The sequence below is a fragment of the Psittacula echo genome (assembly GCF_963264785.1).
Source record: "Psittacula echo genome assembly, chromosome: 5".
Taxonomy (NCBI): domain Eukaryota; kingdom Metazoa; phylum Chordata; class Aves; order Psittaciformes; family Psittacidae; genus Psittacula; species Psittacula echo.
In genome coordinates, this window is record NC_137739.1 from 9,354,365 (window position 1) to 9,367,337 (window position 12,973).

A 12,973-nucleotide genomic window follows, 5' to 3' on the forward strand; every position below is an offset into this window, starting at 1 on the left:
CCTGCTCTGGGGACTTTTGCAGTTAAGAAGACCCAAAATACACGATTTCAATTCTCTCACAGACTGCAGTGGCTCTTTCTGTGTTGTGTGTGTTAACCCAGGTAGTTCTCCAGGTCACCAAGTGAACTTAGCTACGGTCAAGCTGTCCTGTTGGTTGCTTCTGTACATTTTATTTTTTCACGGCATATTGTCTGGTATTGATGCAGATTGTATATTTATTGAAAATAAAATTCTATTTAATTGTGGCACGTAGACTGGGGTGATACTTGTTGGCAGAATTCATCTTTGTGTTGAGCTCCATTGGTCGTATTTGTGGCACAAGAAAAGCCAAGATGTTGGCTTTTGCCCACTTGTTACGCACTGCAGATGAACCAGGAGCCATTTGAGAGAAACTGGGGACCGGATGATGAAGATTGGTCGAGTGAGTGAGCCATGGTCTGGACCTGCATGGTTCCCAACCGGAACACATTGACACTCTGCAGGGTGGAAGTGTCAGGTTTCTGCACCAGGCTTTGGGTTTTGGTTCTTTGCAGGGGTGGGCCTATATTATTATTTTTTATTGCTCTCTTTATCAACATTGAGACTGCATAAAAATCTGTAGCTTGCTTACAGCCCATTCAAGAAATGGAACAACAAAGGCATTGCCCAGAAGAGAGCTGGAACTGGCTTATGACTTTATTGTCTTTCCATGTCTTAATTGGGGAGGAGGAGGGATCTGTTCTGTCTTCAGCAGTGTTTATTTGTGTTGGACTGGAGAGCCTCGCAGTGTTACGGATGGTTTGGCTCTGCTGCCACATCAGTGCTGCTCTGATGGAACAGAGGTGTGGAAGGGCCCCAGGCTCTGGCTGTATCTGCTCCCTAGGTGACCTGTGAAATTATTGGGGGTAGCCCATGGCCTCTACCCATGCCTATGGCCCGCTCCATGCACCCTCCAGTGCAGAGCCTTCCTGCTGCCACACTGGTCCTCAGGTTCCAGAGCAATAACCATCCAGAGCTGGCATGTGGTAGGTCAGGCAACAGCCATCTCCTTCCCTTATGTTCATCAAGTGCAGCACAGAATGAAGTTCCATTATCTCCTTACTTTTAATATTTTGGTTTTTAGAAAGAAAACAATACATACATGTGACTATTTCACCTCCATTTGTTGTTTGGCTGCTGCAGTTAGGCAAGTCTTAAAAAGCTTGGTACTTGTTTGGGCAGATGTCTGTGTTGGTCAATATCCTTGCTGCTGTTTGTGCTCCAGTGTGAAGGTCTGTGTTGTAACTCTGATACCAGCATTCGGCTGGGACCTCCTCCAGTTTACATCGCAGTAGTGTTTTGTTCTCTTCTGCACTCAGAGCATCACCATGTATGTTTTCCATGTAACAGCCAAGTCTGATATGGTGACCCTGCCGTTGTGGAGGAAGGAATGCAGAGAATGCAAGGAGGCTACAAGAGATGCTGTCTCTGCTCTGTATCCAGAAGCTATCTCTCAGTGGCTCAGGGAGAGTAAAAGCGTAGACACCCTGCTCCCGGGTAGAGCATGGCCTTGGATAGAAGATGGCAAAAAAGAGCCTTGGTGACCTTGTTGCTGAACCTTCTCCCAGTTGCTGTGGCTGGGGATAAATACAGGTAGGAGCTTACCTTGTTGGTGTGGTTGTGCATGCAGTTCCCTGGTGAAACACCTTCCCTTCTTACTGACCACAGCATATGGCTCATGGCTGCTCAGCAGCACAATTGTGTGTATTGGCAGCACAGAGTGGTGGGGACAGTGGTTGCTGCAGGACTGTCCATGGGCATCCTCTTTCTGAGCATATTGTGCATGGTGGGTTTCAATTCTAACTCTGCAAAGTGAAACTCCTCCTCTGTCTTGCAGCGAGGTTGATAGCAAATCTCTGTTCTCTGGCTTCCTCCTGGTTCGTCTTATCAATGAATCACAGTAGAGAGGGAGCCCATGGGGAGTCCTGGGAAAACACACACTGTAGAATGCCAGTCTCTTCCTGTAACTCAGGCTCAGACAAGGGCCTGTGGTTTCAGCAGTCACTGCCCTTGACATTGATGTTTTTCCACGTGGTATCTATGGGCAGCAGCAAAAGCTCTGGCGTCCATGAAAGCTGATCTGAGACCTGCCACACGCTTCGCTCAAGCGTTGGGGATGAAAGTGAACAGAAGGCACTCTTGCCCCTTAGTCTGTCCTTGGAGCCATGAGGTATCTGTTTCACAGGGAGGGGGGTGTCACGTACATATGATGCCAAAAATTGGTGAGGGAACCCTGAGGAGAGGTCAATAAAAGCAGGATGGAAGCACACTGAGGAGCTCCCGACCTGAAGGGCGATCAGAAAACAGTGTGAGGCAGGAGAGGAGCAGAAGGGCTGAGTACACGAGACGTGGTTGTGCTTCTGGGGCTGCGTCCCCCAGGTAAAGCACATCTCATGCTTTGTGAAATCAAAAGATAACCCCAAGTGCAGCTGGGGCTGCAGCCAGCTCTGCGTGCATGACGTGTGTGTACTCTCCCTGCGCTGGGAGCAAAGCTGGTGTCCAGCTGCTGTGCTGGGCATGGGGAGCTCAGTGCTCCCCCTGTGCTGGGGGTCTGCTGCTAGAGACAGCATTAAAGTTACTCTGGGTCTCTGCTCCCTCTTTAAGCATAAACACTTGTGCTTTGGGAGTAGATTAATATGCTGAAAGAGTTTTGTTCCATAGTTTGCTGTTAATTGCTTGTAACACTGGTTTTATCTGGGGATGGCACACAGTTAAGAAGGGAGAAGGCATGCCTTGGTTTCTAATAATCAAAATCCCTTCATTTTTAGTGCTCTGATGCATCATTAGGCTTTTCCTTGAGGCATACAGTTTCAGATGAATGTATGGAACTGCAAATGGGAGGACAGGGGGAGGGGTTTTCTTAATGCAAAGAAAATTTAATATATGAAAGTTGATTGAATTAGTTACTGTCTCTGGAGTAAGTGTGGATGTTTTACTATACTGAAAGCTTTGTGTCACCCCAAACTTTTAGTTTAGTCTAACTTGCTATTTGAATCGTGCCTGTAAAAATTGGTCATCCCAACTGAAGTCACAGAAAATGCTGAAAACTTTAACCTGTAGCTAAGAATAAAAAGGGAACACCATTGAGTGTGTTCCTAAGCAGTTCATTCAATGCTCATTTAAGGTGTAAATTGGAAATGGAGCAGGACCACACAATTTCATAGTATTTTGCCTATACTGTTTCCCTAACCAGTGAGTTTTAAAAAATCTGGAGTTTATTTCCCAAAAAAAATTGACCACATGAAGAAGACATGGTAGCTCATAGAGACTGTTAATAATACGGACTGCTGCCTGATGCTGAAGGTTTTCTGCTCTTACAGGACTGCATGGACCTGGCAGATGGGCAGAGTGCGAATCCCTGAACCAGCCTTGGACCTGCGGCACACCTGGTGGTGCCCTCTTCCGAGATGTTTTATTGTGTCAAAGCTTTGCCTGTCCACGGTTATAAATAAATAAAAGCACAAACCGGGTTAAACCCCACAATTACAGCTGTGCCAAACCTGCACAAGGCAGTGCTCCCCTGCAGCCCTGGGCCCCCTCTCTGCCTGACCCGAGGTTCCCCGACTGCCGCAGCTTCCCGTGTTAACACAGCCCTTGCTTCCAGCTTCTAACCTTGTCTTGTGCTCGGTGGGTTGCCAGCCTTGCACCGAAGGCAAAGGGCATGTTGCTCAGTCACCCCAAGGTGGAGGTCTGTCCCGAGCCCCTCTCTGCTCTGCGCCTGGCCGCTGATGCCCACCAGCATCCCTGCGGGAAGGCAGCCAGCTGGGTAGTGCTCAAGTGTGGACACATAATCATGTCTCAGGAAGCAACTGGGGGCAGATCAGGGATTTCCTTGCTCGCTTGCAGCGTGTGACAAAGGTTCTCTGGGAGGAGGCGTGCACCCCCATGAGCCAGGCTAGGGCGAAGGTCGGGGCGCAGGTCTGTCGGGGTGGGATGCGAAGAGCGCGGCCGGGATCCGGCAGCGCTGGTGGGAGGTGTGTGTCGCCGGGAGAGCCGCTGTTCTGGGGGAGGGAGCAGCACAGCGCCTATATCCAGCTCCGCGCCGGCAGCCTCCCTGGCACAGCTCGGAGGTCCCGGGCACAGTGGTGGCCCCTGCAGCCTGCGGGGTTTGGGAGCGCTGTCCTCCCTCCTGGCCATGGGCACCGGATGGGATGTGTGCGCGCTCCTCTCCACGGCGTTGTTCACTGCCCAGGCATTCCCTCAGACCAACATAAAGATCAGCCAAGGTGAGTGCAAAGCATTGATTGCGGCTGGGGGTGAAGGTAACCTTAAACTGTGATGCCTTTAGCTGGGGGAGGAGGGTGCGTACCTCCTGCAGGGTCAGCAGCTGGCTTCCCACTTTCTCTGACTGCTCCACAAACCTCTGATTTGCCTTGAAATCAACTTACGTCTTCATTGTGGGAACATGACAAGAGCAGCCCGTCTCTCTCTCACGAGCTATAGAAGTTGTCTCTGGGCTGGCTTTGTTTCTGTGTGCAAGAAACTGTGCTTTTGCCTTCAGCAACACGTGCTCATGTGGCACAGTGCTGTGGACCCATCGTGTGTGGATGGCCGGGGTAGAAATAACTGCAGGGAGGCACATGTGTGAGTGGTGCAGCCACACAGCCCATCAGGACAGGCTGGGGCATCCGCTGTGGCTCCCTGTTTATTTACTCACACTTACTGCATGTGAAAAGTGGACACAAATACATGATTCCTCTCATTTCCCTCTTATTTTCTTGAGCTGTTGGTGATTGATAGCCACTGCTGTGCATCACTTAAGTTTCTTGCAAACTTTTTCATGGGGCTGGTGCAAGTGAGAGTCGCTGCTCTCAGTCTGTTCGCACCCTGCTTAGATTTATATGGGAATGTGAGCAGAAAGGGACTCCCAGAGTGTCGTTCAGTGACTCTGTGAGAAAAAGGATCGATACAAGCCCAGCTTTCCTGCCAGACACCTAATCCGTGGGAGCTCAGCCAAAACTAATTAAGGAGGAAAAAACCCTGCAAGATAACTCCTATCTATTAGTGCCGGCTGCAGGAGAGCTGCTGTGGTGTGTGCTGTAGCCTCACGATGTCAAACATACCTGGCAGAAGATTGGAAGCTGTAAAACCAGCTTGGTTTCATTACAGGATTCTAAAAAGCAAAGCCCTCTGTGTGAAAGGGTGTCACTTCCAATGTGCTTCAACTGGTGTTTAATATTTCACTTGGAAATTTGTAACATGTGCCTAAAGAAACTTCAGAGTGTAAAGTATTGCCCAGTTATTAAATGAGCTTCACGTCCATCAGTGAATACCATCCCCTGCAGCTCCGTATGTCCCCCCAGGCACACAGAGGCCAAAATCCCAACCCTGATCTGCTTGTTTTGAAGGTGTATGTTAAGCATGAGACTTTGTCATCTCTTAATGAAAGACAAATACTGCAAGTATCATGAAGGTGGGACTTTTTGTCTGTAATGACTATAGTGTCAGGGCTTAAAGATGTGCTCCTAAAAGCCATGGGTGACCTGAGGTGTCCCAGTGTCACACAATAGTGCTGTCTTAGCCCCTGCTACATGCTCTTGCCCATCAAACTGCTGTTTTATTCTTTATTCTTAAGGTTTATTCAATAAAGAGGGTGTGGGCTGGTTGTTGTGTCAAGGCTGTGGTGGGATGGAGATCTGGCTCAGCTGGCACTTTGAACCTGCTAGCTGAAGCTGTCCTGGGGGAGTCTTGGGCCTCCCCTGTTGTCTCACCCATCTGCTATAATCACCCTCTGCCCCAGCAGTGCCAATGTGGCGTAAAAGCCATGCTGCTGGCCTTCCCCATGGTCCTATGCTGGTTAGGGGTGATTCAGTGTTGGTGAGCACCAGGATGCCCATCCTGAGCCCCAGCTCTGACCGTCAGCTGGGGAGCGCTCCCCATCCCACTCTCAGCATCACCAGCAGAGGGGCTGTGCAGGCAGCTCTGCCCTGGAAACGATCCATCCCTCCACGCAATGGGGATCTCCTCAGCTCTTCTCCATTGGCATGAACTTCAGACAAGCCTCTTGAGTGTTGATGGACACCCTCCAAACCCAGCCACTTGCCAAGAGCTGAAGAGGTTCACTTGCTTTTTTCAGGTCAGGTGGCAGCATTAGCTTACGCATGTGCCAAGGGAGGGTGTCTCAAGACCATGTGTTTCAGTGAGGTGTCTCTTAATGTCTCTAAACTTTGTGGTAAGTCTTCAGCTGTTGATGAAACAGAGCTCTTCAATGCTCTGCAGCAAGAGGACCATCTGCTGCCAGCACTGATCTGGTCCGCTGTGCTGTCCAAAACTCCTTGGTGGAGCTGCAACCCCCCAGGAGTCTTCTTTGCATGGGCATCTCTTGCCAACCTTTTCCTAGCCCCAGACGTTGTATCTCAAACCTGCAGATCACTGGAGGTGAGGCACCATTGCACCTTGGGATGAAGCTGTTCAGGAAAAAGCCTGCTCTTTGCTAGCTGCATCAGTGGGAGTCACACAGTTGGTATTTTATCTTTTCCAGTAGCATCCTGGAATACAAACAACTTATGATACCAGCTGGGATTTTCACAATGAATTATTTCTAACTGGAAAGTGGCCACTTGGGGATGTGAAACTTTCTGGCAAAGCAGTGTCAGCCTCTGCAAGAGGTTCACAAGTGATTTTCCTGGTGGTTCTGCAGTGGGTCTCAGCTAGTAAAGAAATGAGGAGGCTCCAGTTCTGTTGGCACTGACACAAACCCAGAGAGCACAAAACTCTTTCTGGCCCAAAATTCTGATTTTCCAGCTTTTCTGAGTTAGCAACAGCCCCCTGATACGAATCTTCTCCTCAGCCTGGTCAGGACATCTATTTTGCTGGTGCTGTGTCAAAGCATGGCTCTGATGTTAAAACTGCTGCACTGTAAATAAGCAAAGGAAGGAAGACGCCAGATAAAGCAGCACCCCCAATTGTTCCTGCCTGTAAAACTGGGGAGCAATAGTTCTCCAAAGAGACAGCCAATGCCTCTGATCCTGACCTAAGAGAAAAGATGCTAATTAAACGCTGACCTCCTGTATTTTCCTTTTTGGTATATTTAACCTTAAATTCCTTCAGGCACCTCTGGTTCACTGAAGCTCATCAAATTAATGCTACCTAATGGGAAGCAGTATGGAATAACAAAGCAGGACTGTCTCCGTCTCTGACTCAGTTTCAGCTGCTCTGAGCAGAAGGAAAGTGGTTTTCCTGGGCCATGGGGGTGCTGTGGAAGTGGCTCGGAGCCAGGGCATCAGGACTCCCACTGCAATTAGCACCTGGGAGCGAAGGGCCCCATTTGCCGGGATGCTGCTGGGTTAAGCCCTGTGAATTTTGCCACCACACTGCTAGAGGTGAAGAGTTCCTCGAGAAGCTGCACAGTCTCTATAATAAATCCCTGTTGCTGGGGGAGATGGTGGTGCCTGTCTGCCACAGACACCCGGGGTGCCTTCAGCAGGAGGGAGCAGCAACATGGGGTCACCAGGAGCTGAGACCAGATCCCAGTCCTGTCCTGAATGGGGGGGACATGCTTCATCTGTGATTTGGTGGTAAAGCTACAGCGACATCCCATGGGTCTGACCCTATTCCCTTGCTCTGCTCTGCTTTTGGTGGGGACAGGGACCCCTAGCCAGTTTCACAGAGGGAGGAGGGCTTGGCTCCCAGGAAATCACATCAGCCCTCAGTGTTCCTGGTACTATTGCCACAGTAGAATAATTCCCATTTCCTAGGGCTGTTCTAAGGGATTTCCAAATGCAAAGATGTCCATGTATGAATCAGACAGCTGAATCCTGCATTGCAATTGGGCTGGCTGCAGGTTAGTCACCCTCCCCTAAAGCTGTTCTGTTCTCCCAGCCTTGTGTGCCTTACCTTATGTCCTCTGCAGCCCATGAGGATGGGAGAGCCCCTCAAGCCTCTCACTGCTCTTGGTGGGTTTGTTGCTGTGGGGTGCAGAGCTGCTGCCAAATATACATCCTCAGTAGGGGGTGGCAAGGGATGCTGAGGCGGGGTGATAGCCCCACAGGGCTCTGCAGTCAGCTTGGCCTCTGCCCCTTGCTCAGGAGGTTAAAAAAGGCTCTTTGCATCTGTGTTTGTTGCCTGGGGGCTGTGTGTGACAGGAGGGACCCAGGGGCTGGCTGGAGGCTGTTTGTGAAACGCTCAGAGATCCCCAAGTGGAAAGAGCTGATGAAATATGGAATTATCACCCAGAGCTGTCAGCACTAGCGCAGGGAAGGGTTCAGCTTCGGGAACGCTCCCACCGCTGCTTTGAATTCACCTCGTGCCTCCTCTTCCCCATGCTGATGCTGCCCGCGCCGCTTCCACATCCCATGCTGCTGCTTGGCAGGGTTTTGGTCTCTGGACCCTCAGGGATAGCCATTCCCCAGCCCCTCAGTACCCAAGGTCCTGTAGCACCAACATGACCTCTCTGGGCTTGACCCTCTTACCTGCTTGGGTAATTTCATGGCATCTGATGTCTGCCATCACCGCCTGCTCCCCCTGCCCTGCCTGCCTCACTCAGGCAGCAGCACTGACCCTGGACCAGGACCCCATGGGGATGCAGGAACTGACTTTGGGGGAGCTGGCAGTTGCTCAAGGCTCAAACACCAGCAGCTGAGAGAGTTAAGCCACTGTGACACGAGATCTGGGGGTTAGTGCTGGATGGTGTGGTGTGAGTGTGCTGCATCCTCCCTGCTCGACGGGGGGAGCATGACTGGGGGGAGGTCGGAGGGATGTGTTAACACCACCGCAGTGTTTACACAGCGGCAACTGCAAAGGCTCCAGAAATGCGTCCTGCCCCTGAATGGCTTCTTTTTGGGTGACTTCCCCGCTGTGCTGAAAGGTGGTGAGGGGGGAGGATCAGCTCCATGGGCTCCAGCACTTATCTGGCGGTGGGAGGCAGATAGGCTGGCACCACTCCCGACGGCACGCTCCTCACCCAGCTATTTATGGGGCTGAAACTGAACACGTGCGTACGTGCACAGCTGTGTCCGGGCCCAGGGACACAGGGGATGGTGAGGGGGTTGCTCAAGGGAGGAGGTGCAAGGGGGCCTTGCAGGAGGGCAGATTGCAGCCGTAACCCTACAGCCTCTGGCTATCAGCTCCCATCCCAGCACCGCGGCTCTGGTAGTGCCTGGTAGAGGTGACAGGAGCCCTTATCTTGGTTTCCCCAGCAGCAAATATCAGTGCCTTTATTTCAAGCACTCTCTGTCTAAACCGATGTCAAACTGCCTTGAAGTGTTCATCCTGATTTAGGCAGATGCTAAAACTGAGAAACCCATTTTACGAAATGTGGGTTGGCTTTTGCAAACTTCTGCATGGCTTCTGCAACAGTTGGTTTCTCCGTGCATGTGTTTGGTAGTTGTTTGCCCCGGGTGAGGGGGAGCCAGGCTGTAACTGCTGCCTTCGTTGCCTGCTTGGCTTCCCGGCCATGCTGCTTCACCATCAGCTGCTGGATGTCCTCTGCTCTGCCCCCAGCCATGCCGGAGCCTGTTCATGCCTACTCCTGCCCGCTCTTCTGGACAGAGTACGAGGGCCATTGCTACCGGTACTTCCCCATCAACAAGACCTGGGCTGAAGCCGACCTGTATTGTGCCGAGTTCTCCATTGGCATCAGATCAGCCAAACTGACCTCCATTCACAGGTGAGGGGTGCAGAAACGTGTCATCCCACCCTGGTACAGCCTGGGGAAGAAGGAAGATAGGGACAAAGTCCCATGCCCACAGCACAACCTCTGGGCCAGCTGCAGGGTCATGTCCCAGCCTCAGCATCCCTCTGCAACAGTGACTGGGTCAACTCTCATGCACTGGGCACCCTAAGGCAATGTGAAAAATGCCTTTCCCTGGCCTGGCAGGAAAACTGATGCATTATTCCCCAAATTTCCCCAAACCTGCTGGTTTTCACTCTTGAAAAAGGGAAAGAAATACAACATGATTATACAGGCTTTTTCCTCCATTCCCTCTCCCCCAGCTCTTCCCCACACTACACACCTCTTGCACAGACCCAGGAAAGCAGTCGGCAGCAATTAGACAAGGGGAACGCATTTGGCCATGCCACAGGGTGAATGCTTAGGGCCATGACGGACCATTTGCCTGACACACTCCCTCAGTGGCTCTGCATTGTTTTGTTTTCCAGCTGGGAAGAAAACGTCTTCGTGTATGACCTGGTGAACAGCCGTGTGCCGGGAATCCCCACTGACATCTGGACAGGACTCAATGACCTGAGGCAGGTAAGAGCTCCCTGCAGCCATGTGGGAAATGGCTTTGAGAATTTCACTGCCCTGTGCTTTCCCCTGGGAAAGCCACTTGGGTTTATTCTTTGTTCCTTATAGCCCCATTGATCAGGTGGTGGTGTAGCGTCTGTTGTGCAGCACATGGGAGAAAGTTGTAATTTCTTCCCCTCTGGTCTGCTTTTGAATGAAAAGGGTTACTAGAATTAATAGATTGATAATTAGTGATTATTCACATCATATTTTATGAATGGATTAATGGAAGGAATATTGTATTGCTGGTCCAAGAAGAGCAAATGAACTGAAAACATCTCCAATGTCAAAAATCACCAAGTTTCATAGCTTTCTTGTGATACCCTGTAGCTTTTTGAGGCTGACACATTGGAAATATACAGTCTAATATGCAACAACAAAAAACTGAGACCATCAGGAGAACAGTCCCGTGCCAGCAAACATTTTGTAGGTATTGGGAAAGCAATGGAAAAGGAAAAAGAAAAGGAACACAGGATTGGGTGGGTGTGTTAAAAAATAAATGTGTTCGATTTCTGGGCTTCCCCTGGTGAGACACAGTGAATGCTGGGGCTTTCCAGGGTAAGTTTTCAGTTGTAAAATGCAGACAAGCCGCTTGGCCTTTGCTGAGTGGTGCAGCCTCTTCCCATGGGGAATGGGTGTACATGGGAGTGGGACCCCCACTCTGCAAGCGCGGCTCTGCAATCACGGCCGTTCTCTGCTCACCCTATGCCAGGAGGGTCACTTTGAGTGGACGGACGGCTCCTCCTACGACTACCACTACTGGGATGGCAGTCAGCCCGACGACGGGATCCACTCCATCCCGGAGGAGGAGGACTGCGTGCAGATCTGGTACCGGCACAGCAGTGGTGAGTGGTGTTGAGGTGCCCAGTATTGAGAGCACCTTAAGTCTCATTTGCTTGTCAGTACATTAAACCCGCTGCGGCTCATCTGGTGTCCTCAACATAAAAAGGACATGGAACTGTTGGAACAAGCCCAGAGGAGGGCCACGAGGATGATCAGGGGACTGGAGCACCTCCCGTATGGAGACAGGCTGAGAAAGTTGGGGCTGTTCATCCTGGAGAAGAGAAGGCTGCGTGGAGACCTCAGAGCAGCCTTCCAGTATCTGAAGGGGGCCTACAAGGATGCTGGGGATGGACTATTCATTAGGGACTGTAGTGACAGGACAAGGGGTAATGGGTTCAAACTTAAACAGGGGAAGTTTAGATTGGATATAAGGAAGAAATTCTTTACTGTTAGGGTGGTGAGGCACTGGAATGGGTTGCCCAGGGAGGTTGTGAATGCTCCATCCCTGGCGGTGTTCAAGGCCAGGTTGGATGAGGCCTTGGGTGACATGGTTTAGTGTGGGGTGTCCCTGCCCATGGCAGGGGGGTTGGCACTTGATGATCTTAAGGTCCTTTCCAACCCTAACTATTCTATGATTCTATGATTCTATTCTGAAGAGCTTGCTGGTAGGTGAGGATTTGCATTTTAATTTTTTATTATTTTCCCTTTTCTTTGCAGAGAAGGGATGTGTTTTCTCTTTCACCATGTACATACACACACACATATGCTTTACTTTCCCTCTGCTCAGAGCCCAGCTCTCCCTCCCATAGCAGTGGCAATGAGGAGGGGAGCATCATCCACTTGGAAGAATTACCAAATTTAGCCAAAGGTCAAATTTTGCTATTCCTCCTCCCACACAGGAGGCCCATGGAAACACCCATTCCTTTGCCAGCTTTTCCCTCCCTCACTCAGGCCAGGGACATTTCACTGTGCAAAAATCCCACTTCCCACCCTCATTGCCAGTGAGACCAGTCAGGTGTATCCAGGCCCCCTGGACAGACCTAAATGCCTGGTCCATGGACAGGCTGTTGATGTTTTGCAGGGTACAGAGCTGTGTTTGCAGCTGCCTCCGTGCTACCATGTTTGTGCCTGGGTCAGGCATCTCTGACAGCATTTCCAGGACAGGGATGGGAGCAGTACAAATGGAAGCACATCCAGGAAAAGCCTCTCACAGTGGCAGGAGGTCCTGGTCCCGAGGGTGGTGCATGGATACCCCCTCATTCCTCTTCTGAGCTAATGCCTTATTTCTTTTGTGGGGTAGCACTGCGCTCCTGGAATGACAACGCCTGCGGCAGAGCCTTCCCTTTCGTCTGCAAGATCCCCTCGTTGGCCCTGGACTGAGGCTGCTGGTGCTGCCCAAGCTCCCCTCATTTTGGGTCACCTTTCCAGTGGCAGGGAAGAACAGCCAGGACGTGGCACAGGTGGTGAGAGCATGGAGCTGCTCAACATCCTCAGCCAGACCCCGGCTGCAATATCCCTCCTGGAGTGCTGTGGGGATGAACCTGATGCTCACCCTCCCCACGAGCAAGCAGTGATGGGAGCTGTGTTAAACAGCAAAGGAGCCCCCCAAGCCTGAGCCTGGCTTTGGGTTTCAGATTGAATATTGCAGTGTATTAGAGGAAAGCCATGATTTTACCAATGCACCAAATTGTTAGCACCAAAGAGTAGCCATGTGTAGGAAATTATTCTGCCGGTTCACTTGTGAAGAGTGGAGGAAAAGTGTTATTTTGTGATAAGTTATACAAAATGCCTCTCGTGTGTGTTATTTTTTTTCTCCTCTAAAATAAACAGCAAACAGCAGGCGGAGGCTCCTCCAGCTTTCTAGTGCTCGAGTAACAGTGATTGCCTGGGATATGGGGTCTTGTGCCGAAGGACCTGATTTTACTCTGGTCTGCTCTGTATTAAGAA

General features: G+C 50.8%; 1 protein-coding gene across 1 annotated transcript; it reads left to right on the top strand.

The window, feature by feature from the left end:
* Positions 1 to 4,153: 4,153 nt before the first annotated feature.
* CLEC19A (C-type lectin domain containing 19A) lies at positions 4,154 to 12,406 on the top strand (the record flags this gene model as incomplete). Its single annotated transcript, XM_080617565.1, has 5 exons — positions 4,154 to 4,244; positions 9,460 to 9,625; positions 10,117 to 10,210; positions 10,956 to 11,088; positions 12,327 to 12,406. The coding sequence occupies 5 exons, from the start codon at positions 4,154 to 4,156 to the stop codon at positions 12,404 to 12,406; spliced, it is 564 nt and encodes a 187-aa protein (XP_080473691.1).
* Positions 12,407 to 12,973: the final 567 nt, after the last annotated feature.